Source organism: Protopterus annectens, chromosome 8.part0 (genome assembly GCF_019279795.1).
Source record: "Protopterus annectens isolate FY-2018-M chromosome 8.part0, PAN1.0, whole genome shotgun sequence".
NCBI classification, from domain to species: domain Eukaryota; kingdom Metazoa; phylum Chordata; order Ceratodontiformes; family Protopteridae; genus Protopterus; species Protopterus annectens.
In genome coordinates, this window is record NC_056741.1 from 444,209,892 (window position 1) to 444,237,354 (window position 27,463).

Consider the following 27,463-nt stretch of genomic DNA (forward strand, 5'->3'; position numbering starts at 1 on the left):
AGAATACAACTTGGATCCTCCAGTCTTCTCACATCCTCTGCTCAGGCAGTTTCTGAGAGGAATTAAAAATGTAAAACCACCTAGGAAGCCACCATTGCCAGCATGGGACTTGAACTTTGTGCTAGAAAAATTGACACTACCTCCTTTCGAACCAGCAGCAACAGCAGAATTACAATACTTATCATGGAAAACTGCTTTCCTGCTTGCAATCACTTCAGCAAGAAGGGTATCTGAGCTACAGGCATTAATGGCAGTACAGCCCTTCCTGATCTTCCATCAAGATAGTGTCCATGAGAACTAATCCTACTTTTATGCCAAAGGTGGTCTCCAGGGTATCTTCTTAAATCAAGCTATCCACCTACCTACATTCTTCCCCAACCCACAGAACAGGGGAGAAAGACTGTTGCATACCTTGGATGTACATAGACAATTACGTTACTACCTGGACAGGACCAAGAGCAACAGAAAAACTGACCAGCTACTGGTAGCATATGCAACAGGAATGGAAGGAAAAGCAATTTCAAAACAGACCATCTCTAAGTGGATAGGAAATTGCATTAGATTTTGTTACTCCTACCATGGGAAGAAAACTCCAGAAAACATCAGGCCTCACTCTACAAGGGCTACAGCCACTACCACAGCTTTTTTACGAGGAGTGGCTACCAAAGACATTTTAGAGGCTGCTACTTGGAGCTCCATGCATACATTTGCCAAGCATTATAATTTACCTTTATACTCCAGATCCCGAGCAGGTTTTGCCACTGCTGTTTTGCAAGGGATCTTAACTACACCATAATCTTATTTCTCCTCCTCCCCCCAGTTTGGCTATGGTATTCTACCCATTTGTAAGGACTGCAGATGCATCCTTGAAGGACATAGTACAGTTTTGTACCTACCATAAATGTAGATGTCCGATGGGCATGCATCTGCAGTCAGGATTACCCACCCTCCTTCCCCTCTGTGGTACTCCTAGGGTATTTGCCCATCTTGTAGCTAGCTGGGGGAATCTATTATGGTGTATTTGTTTGTATATATGTACATACATGCTTATTTTTTGTTTGCTCTCTACTATTTGGAACCATTTGCATTTATCCAAATTTAGCCTTCGTAGAGGGCACCTGGCATCTGGGGCAAGAAACACTGAGGAAAATGGCGTCGGCTGATGCCTTTATAACCGAAGAACTGCCGCTATGATGTCGGGTGAAGTGTGACACCAGCCGAGGCCAGACCCAGACTTTGGAATCCGGCCGACCGAAGGGCTGCCTGACGACAGGACAACCCATTTGTAAGGACTGCAGATGCATGCCTATCGGACATCTACATTTATGGTAGGTACAAAACTGTACTTTCTCTGCACTTCCCTTTGGCTTCTGTCCTGCGCCCAGTGTGTTCACAAAGTGCCTGGCTTTAGCAATTGCGTACTGCAGGCAGAGAAATATCCATTTTTTCCCATACTTAGACGACTGCCTGATTCAAGTGGACAGTCAGGAATTGCTACTTCAGCACATGGCATTTGTAAAAAAAAAAACTTCTCACTTCATTGGGGTACACATTCAACGAGAAGAAATCACAACTGGTACCCAGTCAAAAGATTGTATTCCTGGGAGCAAGCTTGGACACTACCCAGATGGCCTTTCTCACCTCAGAAAAACAGGTCTGTCTGACAAACTACTCCAATCAAATGGCCACCAGAATCCAGCTATCTGCAAGACAAATACTGCAAGCCCTTGGGTTCATGGCCTCATGTATTCTGCTAATTCCATATGCAAGACTGCATATGAGGAAACTTCAGTGGTACTTAAAATCTTTGGTGCCAGCATTCTCAGGACCTGGAAATGGTCATTCCAATCATACCTTGTCTAAGGGCAGAGTTCCTTTGGTGGGCAGAAGCATGCAACCACAAGAAGGGACTGCTTTTCACTCAACCCCTTGCCGCCCAAACCCTGACAACAGATGCATCAGACTATGCATGTGGGGCTCACATGGCAGGAAAATGCATTCAGGGACACTTGGAGCCCAGCCCAGATTCTCCTGCATATCAATCAAAAAGAGATGCTAGCTGTACAGAATGCTAGCTGTACAGAATGCTCGGACAGCCTTCAAATAACTAATCCTTCCAGGACAACTGCTCGTAAAAACAGACAACACCACAGTTTTATGTGGCACATAAACAAGCAGGGGGAGAACCCACTCTTACCCACTCTGCAGGTTAGCCATGGCTCTGTGGAACACAGCCTTGAGCAACCAAGTGCATTTACAAGCTCAATTCTTGCCAGGCAAACACAATTCACTGGCAGATGACCTAAGCAAAAACCTCGTAGACCCACGAGTGGAAGTTGGAGCCCAACACCTTCAACCTTCTAATCCAGAGGTAGGGGACACTGGAGGTTGACCTATTTGCCTCCCCCGAGAACCACCAGTTGAACAAATTCTGCACCAGGAGCCCTGCTAACTGGGACGGGAAGGTGGATGCCCTGTCCTTTCAATGGTAAAACCTCTCCATTTATGCTCCCTCTGTCCCTCCTCTCAAAAGTATTACTCAAGATAAAACAGGACAGGCCAAGGGCAATTCTTATTTCCCCAAACTGGCCACGTCAGCACTGGTACCCACTCTTGCACAGTATGACAACAGTGCCACCTTGGCACCTTCACCAGACTCCTACCCTGCTGTCACAGCAGGAGGGACAGATTTTCCTTCCACAGTTGCAATCCCTACAACTAGCAGCCTGGCTTATCCCCTGAATACTCCACCAGCAACCCTCAGCAAACAGGTGCTGGATGTCGTCCTTGAAGCCAGAAGACCTAGTACTAGGAAATCCTATGCTGAAAAGTGGAAAACTATTCTTGGAATCAGTCTAAAGGGAAAGACACAGCTGTGCCCTCCTTGCCTCTAATCCTGAATTACCTAGCAGAGCTACTCTGAGGCCTATCCTTCTCCATTAAGATTCATGCCTCTGCCATCTCAGCTCATTATAATACTAAGCCACCTCTTTTTTTTTTTTCTCACTCACTCTCATCAAACAGTCCCTGAAAGGGGCTAGCAATGTAAGGCCCCCTAGGAGAGTACCCCCCCCCCCCAGCCTGGGACCTTAACTTTGTACTGGAATAGCTCAAGCTGTCCCCTATTGAATCTGCAGCTTCAGCAGAGTTAAAATTCCTCTCTCGGAAAACAGCCTTGCTTTTAGCCATAACTTCCGCAAGAGGAGTGTCTGAGCTACAGGCACTAATGGCTGTGAAACCTTTCATTTTTCATGCTGACTGGGTTTCCCTCAGGACTAACCCGTCCTTTATGCCCAAGGCAGTGTCCAGTTTGGCTCTAAACCAATCCATCCATTTACCTACCTTTTTCCCTAGCTCAGAATAAAGGGGAAAGGATCCTGCACTCTTTGGATATGCACAGACAGCTCAGGTTCTACCTTGACGGGGCTAAACCCTTCAGAAAATCTGACCAGCTGGTAGTCAGCTTTGCTACAGGGGCAGAGGGTAAGGCCATTTCAAAGCAAACCATTTCCAAATGGATTGCACATTGCATCTGTTTCTGATACAAGCACCATGGAAAACCTACCCCACAGGAGATCAGACAACATTCCACTAGGGCTACTTCCACCTCTACAGTGTTTCTCAGGGGAGTCCCTACCAGAGACATCCTAGAAGCTGCAACCTGGAGTTCTGTACACATCTTCGCCAAGCATTACCATTTACCAGTATTTTTCCTAAATCCAGAGCTGGATTTGCTACAGCAGTCTTGCAAGGCCTACTAACCAGCCATAACGCTTCTTGACGGCCACCACCCTTCCTCAGCTGTGGGAATCAACCCAAGTGATATGACTGTTAACAGTGAAGCACAAAGAACATAGTACAGTTGTGTACACTTAACCATAAATGTAGACGTTCAAGTGTATTTATTGTTGCAGTCCTGGTTTCTCTCCCTCCAGCCCCCTGGCTTTCTCTGTCTTTCTACCTCTCCTCTCTATGGCCATTCCTAATGGCATTGGTATTTACGTGGAGTTCCCACCATATACTAGCTTCCTATTTTGGGGGGGGCTGCTGATATTTGGTGTAAGAAAAAAAACTGATGTAATGGTGTTTGCTGCCCGTTTTATACCCGTGGCGACCTGACGTCATGGAAGAAGTGACAGCATCCGACATACAAATCCTAAGACTCTGGTATTCGTGAGTGCTACCTGCAGGCCGATAACCCAAGTTTGATGACTGCAGCAGTGAATATACTCTTAACATATACATTTATGGTAAGTGTACACAACTGTACTTTTAAGGTGGATTGTAAGATTTGCCACTTGCTCAGTGAAGTTTAGAATGCTCTGACTGATGTAGGAGAATTCAAAGCAGAAAATATGTAGTAAAGGTTTGTGAGCACAAGTCAGCAAATTTATTAAAATGCTTAATGTAAAGTGTTGTAATTGTGCAAAGCAGAGGATCTTTTTGACTGCTTCATGTCTGTCTTGCACTTTTCGGGTTTTGAATTTGATACAAGAAACAGTTTGCTTTTGTTAGACCTGTAAGGAATTTGTGATTTTTTTTTTTTTTTTTTTTCTCCTATGATTGTTGTATGGTGGCAAGACCCAAGATCTCGCCAGTTATTCTTTAGTTAACTGAAAAATGGCAGTATTTTTTTTGAGTAGCTCATTTGTTTGCCATGAATTTTTATGGAATTATCAATTGAGAAGAGTGTGTGAGAGAGTGACAAAGCAGATCTGCAGTTCATGTGGATAGAGTAGTATAAACACAAATATAGTTTTCCTTTTTCTTTCTGCAGGTCTGGAACGTTGTGATGATGACTGCTCAGACAGCAACAAAAGTCGTGCTTAAAAGCACCACCAAGATGTCTTTGAATGAGCGGTGAGGAAGCCAACAGCAGCTTCAACTCATAATTTGAGAGAATTAAGTCTTAAATGCAGTAATGTCAAAAGTAGGATCCCTCTTGATTTGACAGTGTTTTGGAAAGCTGCATTCTACCTGTTATCTGATGGCAGCTGTGGTACACATTAGATTACAAAGCATTTAAGGAGCAGCATATTAATGCACTCTTAGAGGAGGTTTGCTTCAGAAAAATATAAAAGCTATTTTATTTGGTGAGATATTTTAAAGGAATGACCTCCACTCACCCTCCTTTTCCCCCTCTCCATGTTTACATTTGTATACTGGAACCTGCAGAGTGGTAACATTGTTACCTTGTATTGCAGACAGCCTGCCATGTTGTCCAAGGTGGACGCACATTGTGTGGTCTGGCCTGTAAGAGGCAGGTGGTGGGCCATACAGTTAGCCCAGAGGCTCCTAGGCAATGTTCGAGGACCTCGTAAGAGGCAGATTTGCTTTGTCTTATGTCTATTCCTTTTGTTGTCTCAGCTTTTCATGTTTGTTTTTCCTTGCCTGTGATTATTTTTTTTCCATTTTCAGTTTTTCCTAAGCCACTTTTACAATGCAAGATTGCTTTGAGGTTTTCATTCCATACTGTAATGAATTTTGCTTTAAAACAAAATAAAGCGGATTTTTTGTGTAACTAACACATAGAATTAAGTTTTGCTAGCTCATTTAAACAGTGGGCAGATGTAGTTCTAATGAGCTGGATTCCAAAGTAGTTTACTTGGGACAGAATGCTACCCAGAGGTTGCATTTGTTGGAATTCAATCTCCTGATTCAGGAAGATGATTTTCTTGGGCATTCTCAATGCTATACCCAGTTCCGTAGTCTGCAGAATTGCTACTGTGAACTATAGAGCAAATGTAAAATTCTGACTACTCTTGATACGTTACACATGCTCATTACTTTGTTTTCATGTAATAATGCATCCTCTGCACCCAGTGTTAATTCTGTGCCATTTAGTATCGCAAGCAAGTTGCACTGCACTAATGTGAATAGCCAAACAGTTCCATGCCAGCTTTTTGACAAGGTACAGTTTTGATCCTTGGCTTTTTTTCAGGTGTCTTTACTGTCGCACATTTTTCCCCCCTTCTGTCTGTGTGGTTCACTGTTCATGTGCTATTGTTTAAAATTGTTGCCACCCCTTCTACCCATTGCCATAGTCTTTCCATAGTGTATAGTTTGCTCTCTCCATCGTGCCACTTTGTTACTATGCAGTACTTCAAAAGCCCTCTAAAACATCTGTTAAGTAGATGTACAACTATTCATATTCTATAGTTGGTCTTCTCATATTCACATAAAATACACAGTTTGTTTAGTTAAGCACCCCCACCCCAGTTCCATGTTGAGTAATGTTCAGTTTTCTTCACCTCTTCCTGGACTCCATTAACAAAAACGTCAAACACTGTATATGGAACAGTTATGTCCAGTGTATTTTGATCACCCTGTAGTCACATCTGTATTCTTTTACTTTTGCACATACCAGTTTGGTCATGCAGCATTTAAATAGACTTGCTTTATTTCTTGCTGAAGCTGATATGTGGTGGCATAGGCACTTGGGAGGCATCAGCATGTGCTGTATGTAAAAGTGCAGTTCATTGATGGACTGTTGTGGGATCCCTTTGGTTTAGCCAGACCTTTTTGAGGTGCAGTCAGAGTCCTTGACAAGGCAGTAAAAAGTAGGAAGGAGAATGTAGCCAATGTACCTGCTCATCTGGATTTGGCAGAGAACTTCTGATGTGCTGTCCTGATTTTTTTTTTTGGAATCCAGCTCAAGTAGGTCTGCTGAAAGAATAGCAGCAGAAAATCTGCAAGCCAGACAGATCCCTTCTTGTTCTGTTCAGCTGCAGTACCTTTTTCAGTTAACTTTCTATGTAGTAAATGCAAGACTGTTTTACATTACTAAAATGCTACAAGTAATTCATATTTTATAATTCAAGACTAATGGGGTTGTGTGCAGATTATCTTAAGTATTTCTTTTTCTTGTGATTAAGAATCTACCATCTTTTCTTTTAAGAAAGACCTTGAATTATTTGTTTGGTTATTTTGTCTCCTTTTATGTTCATGTGTATTTTTCTGTAATTGTTTGGATATTTTGTCTCCTTTCCTGTTTGTGCATATTTTCCCATGTGTAGTCCTATAAATGTGTTTACCTGTACTTTCGCCTCTTTCCACAAAAGCTGAAAAGTCATTGCCTAGTACCTTAACCTTTATCAGAAATGTTTTTAATCTGTGTGCTGCACTATCTTAAAGCTTCTGTACTTTGCATTTTTGGGGGAAACTGGCTAAATGTTACTTGTAAGTAAACATGTATCACAAGTGTACCACTTAGTTTATTGGCCACTGGCACCTGAACATCATTCTTAAGAGGTGTGCAATGCCTTTTAATGTGTTATTAAAATTTAAACCCCATTCTGTTCGACCTTGAAGCTTTACTAACATGCTGAAGAACAAACAGCCGATTCCAGTGAATATTCGGGCAACAATGCATCAGCAGCAGCTGGCCAGCGCCAGAAACAGAAGACTGGCCCAGCAGATGGAGAACAGACCGTCTGTCCAGGCAGCGTTGAAGTTGAAACAGGTGAGCCGGCACCGCTGTGCATAGCAAGATATTATGGACCTATCTCTGACACCAGCCTTCATCTTGTATGGCCAACAGGATGTACGCAGGTTTGCTGCTTCCTTTAACTACACTACAGCCATGGAAAAATTGGTTCGTTTTTTGACAGGGCATTGGTTGCCCTTGAAAGGGTGGGAGAGAAGACACTATCCAGGTGAATTTGTTTATCAAACTAAATTGAAGTTCACAACTAAAACTTAAGCTCATTTAAAGCGTGGACTTGAAAATAATTTGCTGTTTTGAGATATTCTTCCTTTAAAGAAGCAGCAGCAGAGTGTAGTTGCATAAAGTGTCCTACCCATTAAAGCATCCTACCCATTATATTTCCAAGCATTTGTAATGGTCTCAGGTTTTGTTTTTGTCACGACTGATTAAAAGAAAAGGACAGTGAAATGTCTGTTTCTGCCAGTAAGATTTTTATCCCCAGTTGAGGGAATTGGGAGTACAGAGTTACTGCCCGTTTTCCAGTATGAAAGGGGTACAGCATGTACGATTTGATATGCCATACAAGCTTGAATTTCTGCTTTTTATACTGTTGTGAGGAAATGCTCTGATTTGAGCATTTAGTCCCATATTGCCTTTGACTGTGTAGGTAAGCAAACATTTAAGACTGGCCAGTGCTGTGATAACTGCTGACCTTATGGCATAGCAAATAGTTGAAATTACTGTTCATGCCCTTTACTAAATGGTAGCATCTGAAATGGAGTTTAGGGGTGGTAGGTGTGTCTGGAGTGAAGTTCGTGATAAGATGCGTTCTTACCTAGAGGGCTAAATAAATAGTGCTTGAGTGAGAAATTTTAACGGTCTGTTGGGGGCTGATATCAAGAGTAACACCTTGCATATAATGCAAGATGTACAAGTATGCAGAACTTTTAAAATTTATTTCAAAAGTGGGTTAACCCTGATGAGATAAGTTGCAGTATTTTTTTCAGTAGCACAATTGCCCCCTAATTCTTTGGCAAATTACACTTCTACTTAAAATCATGGGGAAGAGAATTACGGACTTCTGAGAATTTTGGTTACCTACATTCTCGTTCCTTTTGATTCTTGGAGCATTTTGTACTGATTTCTCTAGGGACTTTTCTGTACTGTTTTAATAATCCTTAATGTTGCAGTTTCCAGTTCCCCTGGACTATGCATGGTCTTGATTTTGTTTTCCACATTTTCAGTATCAAGACCTACAGAGTTTTTATTGGGGACTAAGAAATAGAAGTTGATGGAACAGCCACAGCATTCTTATCAGCATTACAAACTGTTACTTTGTTGTGGGTGGTGAAGCTGCAGCCATTTTTGTTCCTAATTTTAAGCTTTGAGATTTAAAAAATCTCACGGCAGGGCTGTCTGAAACCCCTAGTTATCATTGGAGCAGTTCTTAAAATAGCCAAAGAGATGAGGGCTGATCTTTAAGAAAAGGGAAGTTGTCTGTTATTAAATGACAAAAATTTGAAAAATTTAATTTCTCAAATATTTAGCATTTGCACGTGGTGTTTTACATGTTCTTGGTTCTAGCTCTTCGTGTGGGTTGTAGACAAGTCTGTCTGGTGAGAAGCCAGAACTTTGTTTTATTTGGGTAATGATTTTACTCAAGTCACAGTACTCAATGAGTAAAGTATGTATGTATAATGCATGCAGTGGGTTTGCACTTCTGATGACATACTTGTCAGTCATAGCCTGTGGCATGCAATCTGACATAGTTACTTCTTGGGGCTTTCTTGAGTGAGTTCTAGTTGTAAATTTATGAAGTTAATGCATTTTTACTGCAAGATTCAGACAGCATTTAAAAATAAACTCTGATTTAGCATTTTAAGTTCCAGGACTCCTTTTTCTGGTTGGCATACGTTCTTCATGTATGTCCTCTATTGCATCCTGCTTTGAGTACATGACCTGTTTGTCACGTGAGACTGGGGGGGGGGGGGGGTTAAATCTTTACATACAAATCTTTCCACCACCTTTAGGATAGAAATGGCAGTTATACCAGTAAATTGTAACTACAGGACATGTAATGGTGCTTGGTAGGGCCCACAGAGGGACCATGGTAATTTAACACAAGAAGTTGTGTTCCATGGATAGGTGGCAAACAGGTTAGTAGCTAATACATAAACAGTTTTAAGAAATTTAAAAAAAATGGTATACTAGAATTGAGCTCTTAAATGGTTTTGAAAAGTACATGTGTGAATGAGTGGGTGTGTCATTATGTAAAGCTACTGTAACTTTGCAGGTAATACTGTAGGATATGAAGAATGTGTACTTATCCACCTGAAAAACAGTAGTTAGTTATAGTAGTGCCAGGCATAAACCTCTGAGGCTGCCATTAAGGCAGTTGTAGAATGGCATAATGACCTCACCGGCTGCTCTGTCAGAATCTTTGCAGTGAAAAGAGGAAAGTTTAACATGTGTTTAAAGCCAAGCATGCAAGTGACTGCCATATTAGAACTAGGGGAAAAGTAATCCTTCACTTCTAGGTAGAAGTAAGGGATGCTTTGACACAGTACAGTAGTTTTAGCTGTGATTCTATCTCTTTCCCAGCAAGGAAGATCTGATCAGAGTGTAGCATTGCTTCAGCTTTTGCCTACTCTATAGAAGCACCAGATCAGGATTTAATAGCCAGGGTACGCATGTCAGAACTGCAGAATTGATCACACTAATTAGTTTTCACCTGTAGAGTGTCGTGGAGTACAAAGATATATTTCAGCTTAATTTTTCTAATAAGTTTGGGGGGGGGGGGGTTGTATTGCAGCTGCCACTGTAGTGGGGGGGGGGTGAGCCCAGACCATGGCTAAGTAATGTGGTCCACATTTTGCACAGTGGAAGTCAACTGTGGTTTTTGCCAACTCCTGTTTGTTTTTTTCTTTTTCTTCAAAGGACAAATATGAGAGGAGGAATTGCAGAACTTTCAGCATAAACCTGATCTGATGTCAATTTTCATTTGATCCTTGATGTATTTTTCTGTTTTGATATCTGAACTGATTCAACCATTACAACAGCTTGCATCAGCCAAAAACTCTCAAGCTTCACCTCTACCTCTCTCCCATTTTTCCAAAATTATTTTATTTTCGAATACAATAACTTAACAGTATAGTTACAAGAAAAAACAGACTATATACAATGTCCATAACTAAAAAAGCAATATACACAGAAGAGCACTTCATATTTTTTTTTAACAGATTAGGCAATTTTGTCCAAGCACTTAAATGAGGAGTTGTGTTAGTCCTTGCTTTTATCGTAGCAATCTCATTCTTTCAAGTATATTTCACAAGACTAATAAACTCAACTTTAAAGGCAGGAGTAGATTGGGATTTCCAATTTTTAGCTACAATTTTCCTTGCAATAGACGATGGACCATAGTAAAAATGTTTGGTTTTTAGGAATGACTTCAGGAACATTGAAAAGGGTGAGGGAGTCATAAATTACACAGTCCTACCATAGAGCTTTGCAAAGATATTTAAAGTGTAACCAAAGTGGGGAAATTATTTTGCAACTAACCATGTGTGTCCAGTCAGCATTAGGGTTTCTACATCTCCACCGTTTTATTTCATTTTTCTTGTATATTATTGCTAGTCTATGTGGGGTGAAAAAACATCTGTGTAAAAATTTCCATGTGTGTACAAGCCAGAATAGGTAAGATGTGGGTTCCTTCAACTGTAAACAAAGTATCTTTTTCTGAGAATACTTGACTATTAACTTCACTTAAATAATTCCGAAAAACCTCTGTTTTGCGAAATTCATTTCTGAGAGTTTTATAAGTAACAAAATATATATGAAGTGTTATTTGGTGAACTATTAATTGTGGAGATAAAGTCCAAGATTTTTAAGTTACTCTTATTGTATACCTGTAACGAGGGTACAAGCTTAGTATGCATCAAATCCTTACAAGTTCGGATGTCCAGCCAATTGCAATTTTGCAAACTATATCTGCTGATTAGTCTGCAGGACTTTTTTTTAGCTGAGAGAAATTGATTCCAATGTAATAGGTCACCCTTAAATTCTAACATTTTCTGAGTATCAAAAAATATCAAACATTCATTTGTGTACGCAATGGGAAACATTATTAAATTCTTAAATGATTTGAAAATAAGCTTTTTAAACAGCAATATTTGATTTAAGAGGTGTGAGAACAAGTTTTGACCTTTCACTTTTTGTGGATTTTAAAAATATATATTCAAAGATGTTTGTATGTATTTTGAGTATATGGTTCAAGCAGTGTGCTGTAATGTGCAAATAAGGATGTTCTTAGTGTTTCACTGTTGCAGTCATTACTTTTGGGTTATCCTGCTGGCAGGTTGCCCTCATTCGGCCTGAATTCCAAAGTCTTGGGTCCTACATCGGTTGCTGTCGCCTCTTCCCTAACGTCAGGTCGTCAGGGGTATAAGATGCAGCCGACACCATTTTATTTAGTCTTTCTTGCCGCGCGGTGCCCAAAGCAGATGCAGTTTGCAAGTGCCGGTCGGCAGACTCCTGAGATTTTCGTGTTCGAATTTCAGATCCGAAGTCTTCATTAAAAGCCAAGTACCCCGTTGGGGAAACTTTTTCTTGCTCCAGACCGATGTCAGAAAAAGTTAATAATTGTATTTCTTGTGGGAAGCAAATACCTCATAAGGACTTTCATTCTTATTGTATTCCTTGCCTAGGCCCTGACCGCAATGTTGCTAGTTGTCGGTTTTGTGCTAGATTTAACCAACGCACTATTGAACGTCGGTACGATTTGCATTGAGCTATTTTGGGCGAAGATTTAATTATACAATGTCGTCGGATAGCCATCGGGCTACCAGAGTTCACAAAAAAATGAAAAAAAGAAGACGGGCAACCGAGATCCCAAACAGACGACGCTTCTAAGCAAGTCGCCGGTTCGCTGGTCCTCAGTGAGGTGCTTTCGCAGCCCCTGACGCCCGCTACTTGAGTCACAGGCCGCTACCGACTCCCATGTGGAGTCGGCCAGGCCGCTGGAAACTCAAGGTATTGGAGCCTGAGATAATTCCCTCAGATGGGTCCGGAGCCGCTGAGCAGGCATCAGCTTCTGCGTGTGTATTCAGACCCAAACAATTATATATTAAACAGACTTCAAAGGCTAAAACACCTTTAAAGACAAAGAAACAAGTTCACCAGCCACAAGGACAGGCCTCCATGCCCCAAAAAAAAAAAGATGCTCAAAATGGCCGAAAACTTAATTCCCTTGATCAGGGGTTCCCATCCCCCTCCTGATAAGAGGCCTAGGCAAGAGAGAGACTGAATAGTCAGATCAAGTTTCCATTTCTTCTGATCAGTAATACCCCCCCCCCCCCCCCCCCAATGAGGATTCTGATGCTGAAGAGTCAATTCCTTCAGCTTCTCCTGAGGACTACTCTTTTGGGGAAACCTTGGATGCTATGAGGGAGCACTTCCACTGGGAGAGCCAAGATTTTTCAGAATCTAAGAAAAGGCTCTGAGAATTCCTTTTACTACATCAACACAGGCCTCTAGCTATTCCACCTGTTAGACATTGTAGATGTGCTCTCTGAGTGTCATCTGACCCCTGACTCTTTACCTCCAGCTCCTGTTAAGCCGGACAGATACTACAGGGTCCCTGATGCTCATAAATTCCTTTTCAAAAACCCTACTGCTGACCCAGAAAGTATTTCACAGGGTCCGAAAGGGGTCAAGGCTTCTACTGCAAAAAACCCTACCCCCTCTGACAGGATTCTAGGGTACTGGATAGATGGGGAAAAAAGATTAACACATCTGCTACTTTGGCTATAAGGCTTTAAATTGCCAGTTTCATATGCTCAAATATCCGTAATCTATCATGACACTGCTTAAACAGAAAATGATGGCAAATTCTGAATGTGCAGAAAACGAAGAAATGCAGGATTTATTGCATGCATCTGAACAAGTTGGAAAGCATACTTTGCAATGTGGGTTTGATTCTCTGGAGGCCTCCTGCAGGGCCGCTGTTGCAGGTTCTGTCATTAGGAGGCATGCTTGGTTAAAGGAACAAAATCTGCATGACCATGTTAAAGCAAGGTTATTAGATGCTCCTTTACAACATGATACCTTGTTTGGTGTTAAGGCAGAAGAGGTGTTAAAGAAAATGGAGGACAAAGCTAAATCTATGCAAACAGTCAAGGATTTCTTACAGGTACAGCCGCCTAGATTTAGCAGACACTGGCCTAGAAAGAATTGATCCTTTCCAGTCTCGGACCTCAGAGGGGCAGATCCAGACGCCCTAGAGGCAGATCACAGCCACAAGGTTCCTACAGGTCTAAGCAGTGGAGTGCCTCTACCTCCAAAGGTGGAGGAGACGAATCACAACCATACAGGAAACCGTCCCAATGACTTCCCCCTGGCTGCACCAAGCACTTATCTTCTGGCAGCACCCTTAGGGGGAAAACTAGCACTTTTTTCTCAAAATTGGCACATTATAACCCAAGACAAATGGGTTCTAGACAGTGTCACAAGGCTACAAGTTTAATTTTCATACCCTACCAAGAGCAAACGGTTGGCCAGACCTGCCAAAAAATCAATGGGCAGAGGCTCAAAAACAAGTCGCTGCTCTCATGGATATGAGGGCAATTCAACAAGTGCCACAGCAAGAACGGAGACAAGGATTTTACTCAAGACTGTTCTTGCTACCCAGAAAGGACAAAGTATGGAGACCAATATTGGACTATCTATTCTAAACACTTTCGTGGATATACCAAAATTCAAGATGTTGACCTTACAGCAGCTTCTGCCCATGCTGGGCAGCAAGGCTTGGCTCGTGACTTTAAACCTAAAAGAGGCACACCTGCATGTCCCAATCAGACAGTCATGCGGAAGATAACTCCGATTCAAGGCTGGTTCAAAGCATTACCAATTCTCTGCACTGCCCTTTGGCTTATCTACTGCGACCAGGGTCTTCACAAAGTGCCTGGCACCAGTAATTGCTTACTGCAGACAGAGGAATACAAATATATCCTTACTTGGACAACTGCCTCATACAAGCAGAGAACAAGCACATTCTGCTACAACATCTGACTTTTGTTATAAGACTTTTAGCATGCCTAGGGTACACAGTCAGCAAAAATAAATCAAAACTAGTACCCTCTCAAGAGATAATATTCCTGGGTGCAAGCTTAAATACAACTGCCCAGATGGCTTATCTCACTCCAGACAAACAAAGGCAAGTGACTACCTATTTCAAGGGAATGGCAACAAAGGCCCAGTTATCTGCAAGAAAAATTCTGCAGGATTTGGGCTTCATGGCATCCTGCATCTTACTAATTCCATATGCAAGACTGCATATGAGGAAAATTCAATGGTACCTAAAAAGTGTCTGGACACATTGCCACAGTCTGGAAACAATGATTATTCTAATACCCTGCCTGCAACAGGAATTTCGATGGTGGGCAAAGGCTTGTCACCAAAACAAGGGACAGCCATTCTCAATACCCCCAGCCAGGCAGAGCCTTATGACGGATGCATCAGATTATGCCTGGGGGGCACACGTGGCAGGAAGAGGCATTCAAGGCACCTGGTCCACAAACCAAAAGCATCTACATCAATCAAAAAGAGATGCTAGCTGTTCAAAATGCCCTGACAGCCTTCAAGGACCTACTTCATCCAGGACAACTACTGATAGACAACACCACGGTCATGGGGTACATAAACAAGCAGGGGGAACTCTTCTTACCCCCTATGCAGACTACCATGGCTTTATGGGACACAGCATTGAACTTACCAAGTTCATCTGCAGGCACAATTCCTGCCAGGAAAGGAAAATACTCTGGCAGACGAACTAAGCGGAAACCTCATGAATCCCCACGAGTGGCAGCTAGATCCACAAGTCTTCAGCATAAGGGAATGGGGACATCTGGACATAGATCTATTTGCCTCCCCTCAAAACAATCAACTAAGAAGATTCTGCACAAGGACTTATCACAGATGAGCTTGGAAAGTGGACGCCTTATCTTTCAACTGGACAAACCTATCAGTATATGCCTTTCCTCTGCTGCCTCTCCTCCCTAAAGTACTCCTAAAGGTCAGGCAGGAGAGACCAAGAATGATTCTGATTGCCCCAGACTGGCCACGCCAGTACTGTTATCTGAGCTTAAGAAACTTGTCCCAATGCCCAGCCTGGACCTTACTCAAATACCTCATCTACTGTCCCAACAAAACAATCAGATTCTGCACAGCCAACTCGGGACCCTAAACCTGGCAGCATGGCGGATAATGTAGCCATACAAACCACACCTCTCAGTAAAGCTGTGATGGATGTCATTTTAGAAGCCAGAAGGCCTAGTACTAGAAGATCCTATGCTGGGAAATGGAAGAGATTTTGTGCTTGGAACCAAGCTCAAGGAACTGATACAGCTGTCCAAAATATTCCTCAGATTTTGCAATATTTAACTGAGATGCTGGACAAAGGCTTATCTTTTTCATCAATTAAAATCCATGCCTCTGCCATTTCGGCTCATTACAATACAGAGCCACCACTCTTTTCTCATCCTTTATTAAGGCAGTACCTCAGAGGAGCCAAAAACTTAAGGCCTCCAAGGAGAACGCCAGCACCTGCATGGGACCTCAATTATGTCTTGGAAAAACTCACCTTACCTCCTTTTCGAGCCAGCTGCTACTGCGGACATAAAGTTCTTATCTTGGAAAACAGCTCTGCTCGTAGCAATAATTTCTGCAAGACTAGTTTCAGAGCTACAGGCTCTCATGGCTGTGGAACCCTTTATCATTTTCTATCTGAGAACAAACCCTACATTTATGCCTAAGGTGGTATCCAGTGTAGCCCTTAACCAAACAATTAATTTGCTAACTTTTTATCCAAATCCACAGAACAAGGGGGAGAAAATTCTGCATTCTTTGGACGTACACAGACAACTTGGGTTCGACTTGGACAAAACTAAAGTTTTCAGAAAGAGAGAGCAATTACTAGTGGCATATGCCACAGCATCACAAGGAAAGGCTATCTCCAAGCACAATATTTTAAAGTGGATAGGTCACTGCATTAGTTTCTGCTACTCACAACATGGCAAACCAGTGCCTAAGGGCATTAGGCCACATTCAGCCAGAGCTGCAGCCACTTCTGCAGACTTTCTCAGGGGAGTACCAACCAAAGACATTTTGGAGGTTGCTACTTGGAGTTCAGTGCATACCTTTACAAAACATTACAATCCGCCTCTTTACTCTAAATCTATGGCAGGCTTTGCCACTGCACTTCTGCAGGGCCTCATAGCCGCTCCTAATGCTGTTTAGCTCCAGCCCCCCAGCCATAGCTTTGGGACTCAACCCAAATGTAATGACTGCAACAGTGAAATACGAAGAACATAGTACAGTTGTACACTTATCATAAATGTAGATGTTAGAGTGTATTCACTGTTGCAGTCCAGGTTACCCACCCGCCATCCCCCTTATTTTTGCTGGAACTTATCTTTACTTCTCTAATCTATACAACCTAGATGGTGTATTTGCTTATAGAGGAAGGTAAAACTTATTTTGGTGCATGTATGTTTTATTTACCTAATTTTAGCCTACCCTTTTGGGGGCACCTGATATCTGGGGCAAGAAAAACTAAATAAAATGGCGTCTGCTGCATCTTTTATACCCCTGACGACCTGATGTCAGGGAAGTGGCGACAGCAACCGACGCAGGACCCAAGACTTTGGAATTCTGATCAACTGAGGGCAACCTGCCAGCAGGATAACCCAAATATAATGACTGCCAACAATGAATACACTCTAACATCTACATTTATGGTTAAGTGTACACAACTGTACTTTTCATGTATTGATTTCCAATATGGTGTACAAGTATTATTCCAAAGCAATACTATGCTAATAAATGTGGAGTTTAAATTAAAATCAATATTTGGAAACCCTATCGTCCCAGCTTGTGGTGTGCCATAGAAGAGAAAGTCTTGTTTTTTTATTTTTGTTTGTTTGTTTTTTGTTTGTTTTTTTGGGGGGGGGAGGGGGGCTGGAGATACCAAAGAAAGTTGAGTAATAAGTTACTAATTTTCTGTTTTATTTTGGCAGGTGGGGGAATTATTAGAGCTTGGCCAATGAATAAGATTTTAGGTAATAGTATAATTTTGAGTAAAGTTTGTCTTCAAATGTGAAGAGGCTGTTCCAACTGTTGGACTAGTAATTGGTTATATGTTGTTGGTAATTAATGAGAGTGATTTTTTTTTTTTTAATAGTTGGATTTGGTAATGATACCTTGATATTTAATATCCGTGCCCTCCTGGTTTCTCTGTTCAAGTTTCATAGTAACATTTTATTCGCTAGAAGTGCCTGAGTTTTGTTGTTTTTATGGTTAAGTGTACACAACTGTACTTTTCATGTATTGATTTCCAATATGGTGTACAAGTATTATTCCAAAGCAATACTATGCTAATAAATTTATTTAGTTTTGTTGTGATGGAATTTTAGATCTGAGATGTTTGCAAAGAAGTCAAGATTGTGTAATAGGTGATCTATTGAATTTTCAGTATCATTAGAAGCTGTTGGGTCATCGGCTAACATTTGTGTCGTGGGGAATAATTTGACTGACACTTTATATCCTTTAATGCTGTCGTCTCTAACATAATTTACAAGAGGTTCAATATTTTCTTACTAGTGTTGAATTATTTCCCTATCCTTTTTCTGGTTGTTTCTCTACCTTTTAGCTACCATTTTCCTCTTCTCTCAACTTACTGCTCTTTTCCCTTCCTTGTGTGATTGTGTGCCTTCCAGCTCATATTTTTCTGATGACTGAGAAAGCTAAGGCCCCTTCTGGCTTTACAAAATGTCAGAAGTGTGGCCACAAGATTCCTTCCTCAGATTTACACTCGCTATGCATGGTTTGCTTAGGTCCTGTGCATTTGCAGGATGACTGCAGTGTTTGCCATAGATTCAGTCATAGAGCATTTGTTGAGGGACTTAATGAACTTAACTTGAAATGTTTGATTCCCCTCTGCCTTTAGTGAAGACATATCTGTGACAGACGAGATTAAGACTGATGTCTTCCCCTTCGTTGTCTTCCTTGGAGAAGGATAAAAAGGGGAGCTTGCTGGTTCTGACTTCTCAGTCAGCATCAAAAGCCAAGAAATTAAAAGGCTCCTCAGAACTGGAGATGTCTGGCTTCACATCCTTGATTATGACAACTTCCCTGGCACCAACCACTATCGCAGAACCTTTGACGTTGAAGGCTCTTGTGCAGAACATTTTAACTACTGCTACTTTGACGGCACAGACTACATTGGCTCAGGCCTTTGAAAGTGAACCAAGAGAGTTTACCTTGGTGGTACTAGCTCCCAATGTATCGACCCCTTTGTGGTTGCACTTCCAGAAGTTTTTCTCCAGAGACTGATGTCTTCCCTCCATTCATCGACCCATTCCACCAAAAGTCTCTCAGAGCTCTATGTGGAGAGACTTGTGAATAAAATTGTGGACAAGAGGACTTACAGGACCCCTTTTGGGTCCAGAAACCGAGCCTTCTTTCACCTTGTTGACCACTGCTCTTCTGAGGCTCCTGAGTTTACAGTTCCGAGTCTTACGCACAGACTTGCCTGCTCCTGAGACCTCCATTTCTTTGGAACTGCTACTTACATTCCCCTGAGCTTTTTGATTTTGGAACTGGAGACCTCCCGGAGCCGTAGCTGCCCTGTCCGTTTTGGGGGCAGGAGTGGACTCGAATTGGCTCGACTCAGTTTGTCCTTGGTTTCTGTCTCGGGGGGGGGGGGGGGTCCTTCAGCGTGGGGTGACAGAGTATGTCTCTGTTCTGGGCTCCCTTTTCTGGGGGGGGGGCAGCCTTCAAGGCTATGGAGGGGGCCGTGTCCCTTACAGTGACCGTCTGTATCTTACTCCTCAGAGCAGATTTCCCCCCCTTTGGCTCTGTTCGACCTCTCTCTCCACTGGGGCAGTGAATGCTGAAGTCTCGGGTCAGAAAAAGAAGCACAAGAGGAAGTACTTTTAATTCCTCACAGGCATTTATCACTGAAGATACTGATTTTGATGAGGGGGAAGGGTCCCCAAGGTCACTACCTGAAGATGTCTCCTTTGGAGACCTCCATTCACCCCTTTATTTTAAAATTTCTAGGAAGTCCCAAAACCCTTTTTTGGTGGAATCCATTTACCTGCAGGCTTCTGATTCTCGTTAGTCTACCCCTTGGGTGACGCTGCCCACTGACTAAATCATCCAGTTGATTTCACAGCGGGCATGGAAGGTTTCAGACCTCATTGAATCCATCCCTAAGCGACTGGAGAAGATTTTTATCTGTCCCTGAAAATGGGCAGATGTCCTTCAAGAATGCAACTGCAGTCATAACATGTGGGTTGTCCTGCCTCAGGCAGCCCTCGGTCGGCCGGATTCCAAAGTCTGAGTCCGACGTCGGCTGATGTCGCATTTCTCTCCGACATCAGAGCGGCTGGAGTACATAAGCATCAGCCGACGCCATTTTCTTCAGTCTTTCTTGCCGCGCGGTGCCCGAAGCAGAAGCAGTTCGCAAGTGCCGGTCGGTCGGCTCCTGTATTCTACGATACCAAAGTCATCAAAAAAGCTAAGTACCCCGTTGGGGACCTTTTCTTGCCTCAGCCGATGTCAGAAATTACTGAAAAAGTTAACAATTGTCTCTCTTGTGGTAAACAAATACCTCATAAGGATTTCCACTCTTACTGTCTCCCTTGCCTGGGCCCAGACCACGACGTCTCGGCCTGTGTAGCCTGTGCTCGCTTCAACAAGCGCACTCAGGCGCCGGGCGGAGTTCGCTGAAGATTTTTTCGGCGATAATTTTGCTTACACCATGCCATCGGATCTCCCGACATCGCATACTCCCAAAAAGCGAAAAGACCGGGACCGACATCCTCGGCCCGCGTCTACTACCGACTCCACGCAAAACCTAGCGCGAGTGCTCCGGTTCCCTCTGAGACTGTCTCTCCACCGCTCCGAACCGAAGACACCGCATTACCGACGACTCCGATTCCAGACATTACTCCGCCAGTTATAGATTTTCCTCCGGATACCGAAACCGAGGAAATGCCTGAGACCATTGCTGTAGACAAGGTCACTCCTGCACGTGGAGCTGCCAGGCCCCCTATGGCCATGTCTATTAAGGCCTACACTAGAGCTAAGGCAGCCAGCAAAACAAAGCATATTACTTCTAAATCCTTACCTCAGCCGACTCCAGAGACACAAATTATGTCCATGGCTGCTGATTTAATTTCCATGATTAGAGGTTCACAGGCCCATCCTGAGAGAGGATCCCAGCCCCCTCCTGATAAAAGGCCCCGGGTTGAACCCTCTGACCCTACTCCTTCAGATGAAGATTCTGAGGGCTCTGTCCACTCTGATAGCCAGGAAGAGCTCTTTCAGACCTATGAGGACTCTGATGCAGAAGATTCCATCCCCTCGGCCTCCCTTCCTGAGGACATTTCTTTTGAGGAAGTTCTGCACACCATGAGGGAACATTTCAAGTGGCAAGGTCAGGAATATTCTGATTCTAGGAAACGCCTTAGGACTTTCCTTAAAAAGCCTCAGCACAGGCCCTTAGCTATTCCTCCTGTACTTGATGTTCTGGATGATTTGTATTCTGACTCTAGTGCTACCCCTGACTCTCTTCCTCCTGCTCCAGCCAAGCCAGACAGGTATTACAGGGTCCCAGAAACTCATTCCCATTTATTCAGGGCCCATACTGTGGATTTGGAAACTATTTCACAGGGGCCTAAAGGAGTTTCAGCCTCCACCTCAAAAAATCCTTTGCCCTCCAACAGGGAAGCTAGGTCATTAGAGAGATGGGGCAAAAAGGTTTACACATCCACTACCTTATCTGTGAGAGCTTTAAATTGCCTTTTTCATATGTTACAATATCAGGATTATCTGTTAGAAGATTTACAAAAAACATTAGCCACTCCTGATCCTTTAGACAGGAAGACTTTGCAGGAAGCTCTACATAACACTCAGCAAGTAAGCAATCACTTCCTGCAGTGTGGATATGATGCACTGGAAGCTTCATGTAGGGCAGCTATGACAGGGGCAGTCATTCGTAGACATGCTTGGTTAAAAGATCAACCTCTACCAGATCATGTGAAAGCAAAACTTCTGGATGCACCTTTGGAAAAGAACAAGCTTTTTGGTGCTAATGCTAAGGATGTGTTAAAGACCATCGAAGAAAAAGCAAAATCAGTTCAGACAGTGAAAGATTTCCTCCAGGTTCAACCCCCCAGATTCAGTAGGAATTGGCCTTCAAAAAACTGGTCCTTTCCTAATCCAGAAAAGTTTCAAAGGGGTAGGAACAGACGTGGCCGAGGAAGAGGCCAATACAGAGGCCCTTAGAGGGGACGACAATGGCAGCCAGGAAACCAAAGAAGTGACGCAGGGGTTTCACCTGCCCCACAACCACAATCTCAATGACTTTCCTCTACTACCGCCTACCAGGGAACAACTAGAAGCTCCAGGGAACAACTAGAAGCTCCCTTGGGCGGGAAGTTATCTCTGTTTGTAGAAAACTGGCACAGACTGACAAAGGACAAATGGATTTTGGACATTATAGACCGAGGGTACAGGTTTCATTTTCATACCTTACCAAGATAACAAGGCATGCCAAACCTACCACAAAATCAGAGGGCAGAGGCTATCAAGCAAATCACTCTGACTCTGATGAAAGCAATAGAAAGAGTTCCACAACAAGAACAAGACCAGGGGTTTTACTCAAGACTGTTCCTTGTTCCAAGAAAAGAATCTCAATGGAGACCAATACTGGACTTGTCCGCATTAAACACCTTTCTCATAGTACCAAAGTTCAAAATGCTGACTCTACAGCAACTCCTTCCCATGCTGGGCAAGGGGTCGTGGCTGATTACTCTGGACCTCAAGGAGGCATACCTGCATGTCCCTATCAGACACAGCTGCAGAAGATACCTCAGATTTCTTGCAGGGCCAGAGCATTATCAATTCTCAGCATTGCTATTTGACTTATCTACTGCGCCCAGAGTATTCACAAAATGCCTGGCTTCAGTAATTGCTCATTGCAGGCTCCAGGGGATACAAATTTACCCGTACCTGGACGACTGCCTCATACAAGCGGATGACAAATTGATGTTGACAAAAAACCTGGATTATGTCATACGATTACTTCAAGCTCTGGGATACACAGTCAACTTCCAAAAGTCAAGACTGCAGCCATCCCAGCAAATAATCTTCTTAGGAGCCAAACTAGACACAGCCTCTCAGAAGGCTTACCTGACAGAAGACAAGCAAGAGAAGTTAACTCATTATTTCAAAGGTTTAGCAAAACTCACCCAGATGACTGCAAGGAGATTCCTACAGGCCCTGGGTTACATGGCATCCTGCATTCTCCTGGTTCCATTAGCAAGACTACACATGAGAAAGCTTCAATAGTACCTAAAAAGCATTTGGTCTCAACACAGCAACAACTTGGAGACAATCATACCACTCATTCCATGCCTACAAAAGGAATTCCTATGGTGGGCCTCGGTGAGCCAGGCAAACACGGGTATGTCATTCAAAAAACCACAGATAACACAGACCATGACTACAGATGCCTCAGACCTTGGATGGGGGGCGCACATGGAAGGCAGGTGTATACAGGGACAATGGTCTCCAAAGGAAACGCATCTGCATATAAACCAAAAGGAAATGCTCGCAGTAATGCATGCCATCGAGGCCTTTCAACACCAACTCCAGCAAGGCCATTTACTGATATGGACAGACAACACCACTGTGATGTGGTACATAAACAAGCAAGGGGGCACCCACTCTTACCCCCTTTGCAGACTGACAATGCAGCTTTGGGAGAAATCACTGAGCCTAAACATCCAGTTACAATCCCAGTTTGTTCCAGGAAAAGACAATGTGTTGGCGGATAGCCTAAGCAGGTATTTCACAGATCCACACGAGTGGAGGTTACATCCAAAGGCCTTCAGACAACTCACTTCGACATGGGGCAAGCCAGAAGTGGACCTATTTGCCTCTCACCTCAACCATCTTCTACCAAAATTCTGCACAAGGACATACCATCCAAAAGCTTGGAAAATAGATGCCCTCTCATTCAACTGGAACTCCCTAGCAATCTATGCATTCCCACCTCTGCCACTGATGACCTCAGTATTACTAAAGATCAAAGCAGAGAAACTCAAGGGTATCATAATAGCTCCGGACTGGCCAAGACAACACTGGTACCCACTACTACGGAGCATATGTCACACCAGGAGGTGGGCCCTTCCTCAGTGGCCTCTACTTTTGACTCAACACAATTTCGAAACACTGCATCCAAATCTTCAGACACTGCAGCTAACAGCCTGGGAGATCCCATAAATTCAGCTTATCGCTCTCCAAGGAAGTTCAGCGGATACTAACAGAGGCTCGAAGACCATCCACCAGAAAGGTTTACTTAGCAAAGTGGAAAAGATTCAGCAATTGGAATACCAGCAAGGGACATGATGCATCATTGTTGAACATCCCACTCATCTTGGAATATTTGGCAGATATGTTAAATAACGGCCTCTCATATTCTTCCATAAAGATACATGCATCTGCTATTTCAGCTAGATACAACACTGACCCTCCTGTGTTTTCTCACCCTTTACTAAGGCAATTCCTCAGGGGAATCAAGAACATTAAGCCACCAAGAAAGGCCCCAGTGCCAGCCTGGGACCTCAATTTTGTCCTAGAAAAACTGACTCTACCTCCATTTGAGCCAGCAGCTTCAGTTGACTTGCAATTTCTCTCATGGAAGACAGCTTTCCTGTTGGCAATTATCTCAGCAAGAAGGGTTTCGGAGTTACAGGCCCTAATGGCAATACCACCCTTTATTATTTTTCACAGAGACAGGGTTTCATTAAGGACCAACCCTACTTTTATGCCAAAGGTGGTATCTAGGGTTTCTTTAAATCAAGCCATTCATCTGCCTGCCTTCTTCCCCAATCCTGAGAATAAAGGGGAAAGACTGTTGCATACCTTGCACATTCACAGACAACTTCGATACTACCTGGACAGAACCAAGGCCAGTAGGAAGTCTGAACAACTTTTAGTAGCTTACGCCCCTGCAGTCCAAGGAAAAGCAATTTCAAAACAGACTGTTTCTAAATGGTTTGGACATTGCATCAGATTCTGTTATTCCTTTCATGGAAAGACTGTTCCAGCCAATGTCAGACCACATTCCACTAGAGCTACAGCCACCTCTACAGCATTCTTAAGAGGGGTGCCTACCAAGGGCATTCTAGAAGCTGCTACATGGAGCTCCGTGCATACATTCTCCAAACACTACAATCTCCCTCTATACTCCAGATCCAGAGCAGGCTTTGCTTCGGCAGTCCTGCAGGGTTTGATTGCCACACCATCTTTTTCCTAGAGCATTCCTCCTCCCCAGCTAAGCTATGGTATTCTACCCACATGTTATGACTGCAGTTGCATTCTTGAAGGACATAGTACAGTTTTGTACCTACCATAAATGTAGATGTCCGATAGACATGCAACTGCAGTCGGATTTTTCCTCCCTCCATACCCCTCTATGCCTAGGGTCCACTCCTATCCCTGTTTCTCTTAGCTGGGGATATCTGTTATGGTGTATTTGTTTTATTGCTCATTTATTTGTTTGGAATCCTGTTTTTGTCTTCCAATTTGATTACAGCCTTCCTTGGAGGTCACCTGGCATCTGGGGCAAGAAACACTGAAGAAAATGGCGTCGGCTGATGCTTATGTACTCCAGCCGCTCTGACGGAGAGAAATGCGACATCAGCCGACGTCGGACCCAGACTTTGGAATCCGGCCGACCGAGGGCTGCCTGAGGCAGGACAACCCACATGTTATGACTGCAGTTGCATGTCTATCGGACATCTACATTTATGGTAGGTACAAAACTGTACTTTATTGGCCAAAGGTTTAGCAGTGGATGCCATGGTTATAGCAGCCGCCACAAAAAGTCACTCGCTGAGGTGAGTTCTATCCATCCACCCAACAGGCAGTCTCGGGCTGTGGGTAGATTTAGAAAGCTGTTTCATGCTTCGACCTTCACCCTAAGGTCTTTGAGTTTTTTGGCACATTTCACAAGACTTCAAAGGGACCTGATCAAGCTGTTAGATACCCTGGTGTGAGCTGTTGCTGAGGGTCTCCCAAGAGAAAGTTGCCTCCCAGCTAGTCACCCTGAAGTATGCATCTTATTCGTCCATGAGGCTCATTGCCCATGCAGCAGAGGAGACGTCCAGAGCAGCGGGTTCAGGTATAGCCATAAGGAAACACCCCTGGATGCGGTTATGTAAGTGCAGAACCATTTAAGCCTTCATTCATCAATGCACCCTTTGATGGATCTTCTTTTTTGGCCCAAAAGTAAGAGACTTTATCCAGGTGTGGGAAGGATGGTAAGACCCTTTCTGCTGTGAGCGTATGTCCCCCCCCCCAAAAGATACTTTTCTAGGAACTGGAGGAGTGTTGGAAAGATGTGGTTCAAAAAATTCCTAGGCTTTTCCAGGACACACATGAAGGCAGTTCCTTGCACCTAAACACCGGACTAAAACATAACAGATTCTTGGGTGCAACGGATCATATCCAGAGGTTATACCACACCCTTTTCCTGTCTTCCACCTTATGCAAATAAATCTCCAGTGTCCCACCCAATCAGAGGGATCCAGCAGTTTAAAAAATTCAAAAACTTCTAAACAAGAGAGTCATCCAAGAAGTCTTATCAGACCAGAGAGGATGTGGAACTTAACTCGAGATTGAACAGATCAGTTTGACAAAGTTTCAGATGGTGACTGTACAGTCCATTCTTCCTTTTTTGAAGAAAGATTACTGGATGCACTCGCTAGATCTTCAGTATGCATTTTACCATGTAAAGACAGACGAGCACTCCAGGAAGTTTCTCTGCTTCCGTCTGGGAGCCAGTCACTACCAATTCAGAGTGCTGCTCTTTGGTCTCACCACAACCCCGAGGATGTTCACCAAATGCATGGCAGTAGTAGCAGCTCATTTGGGACTGTAAAGATTCCAAGTGTTGCTTTACTTGGATGACTGACTCATTACCGCTTCAACCAGGCATCATTGGATAGAAGCAAGGGATTACTCACTCAACACCTGTGTCGACCTAGGAATTGCTGTAAATCAAAAAAATCCCAGATGACTCCAGCTCAGAATGCAGAGTTTGTAGGGGCAGTTCTAAGTACAAAACCAATCGTAGCATCCCTTCCTTCAGTGGGACTCCAAAGAATTATTATACAGGTTCAGAAGATAATCCATAGAAAGAAGGTTCCTTCTTGACTAATTTTGCAAGCACTAGGTTCTGTGGCAACGGTAATAACTTTACTTCCTCTAGCCAGGTTTCACATGAGGATACTACAATGGCTGCCTGCATGTCAGTGGTCTGTGCTTAATCAACCCATGTCTAACCAGGTTTTGATCAACTGTTGCAAAAAGGATCTACTTTGGTGGACTCATTCAGAACAAATTCTCTTTGGCTGCCCCTTTGGCCTTCCAGAGCCCAAAGCTTTAGTGGCCATGGGCGCCTCCAAGATTGGGGGGGCAGTTTCTGGCACTTGGTCCCAGTTAGAGGCCAACTTGCATGTCCGTGTCCTGGAGCGATGAGTGATGGGTCTGGCGTTGCAAGCCTTTCAAATGGCTCTTCCTCAGGGGACAATTGCAGTTTAAACAATGTCAGTAGTTTGATGCATCAAGAAGCAGGGAGGAACCAAGTCTTATCCCCTTTGTCGAGAAGCACTCGAGTGTGGCAGTGGGCGATCTCTTCCAACCACTTTTGTAATAGCCACACACATTCCAGGGAGTTCCAGTGTTATTGCAGACACTGCACAGATGTATCCTTCAGCCTCACGAGTGGTTTTTGAATCCAGAAGTGCCAGAAAGGATCTTCGTCATTGGGGTCAACCTTGCAGCGACCTGTTTGCCTCTCCCCTAAACAATTCCAGAATTTCTGCAGAAAGCACTCTGGTTGAAGAGCATAGTATTAATCACTGCCTCCTTTTGGCCTCGACAGATTTGCTACCCCTTTTTGGCTTT

The 27,463-nt window shown here is 43.4% G+C and overlaps 1 protein-coding gene across 1 annotated transcript in view; it reads left to right on the top strand.

The window, feature by feature from the left end:
- LOC122808865 (chromatin target of PRMT1) overlaps positions 1-27,463 on the top strand; it is a 550,938-nt gene that overhangs the window by 90,783 nt on the left and 432,692 nt on the right. Inside the window, 2 exon segments of the mRNA XM_044079965.1 lie at positions 4,778-4,860; positions 7,312-7,462. Coding sequence (XP_043935900.1) covers positions 4,778-4,860; positions 7,312-7,462 — 234 coding nt within the window.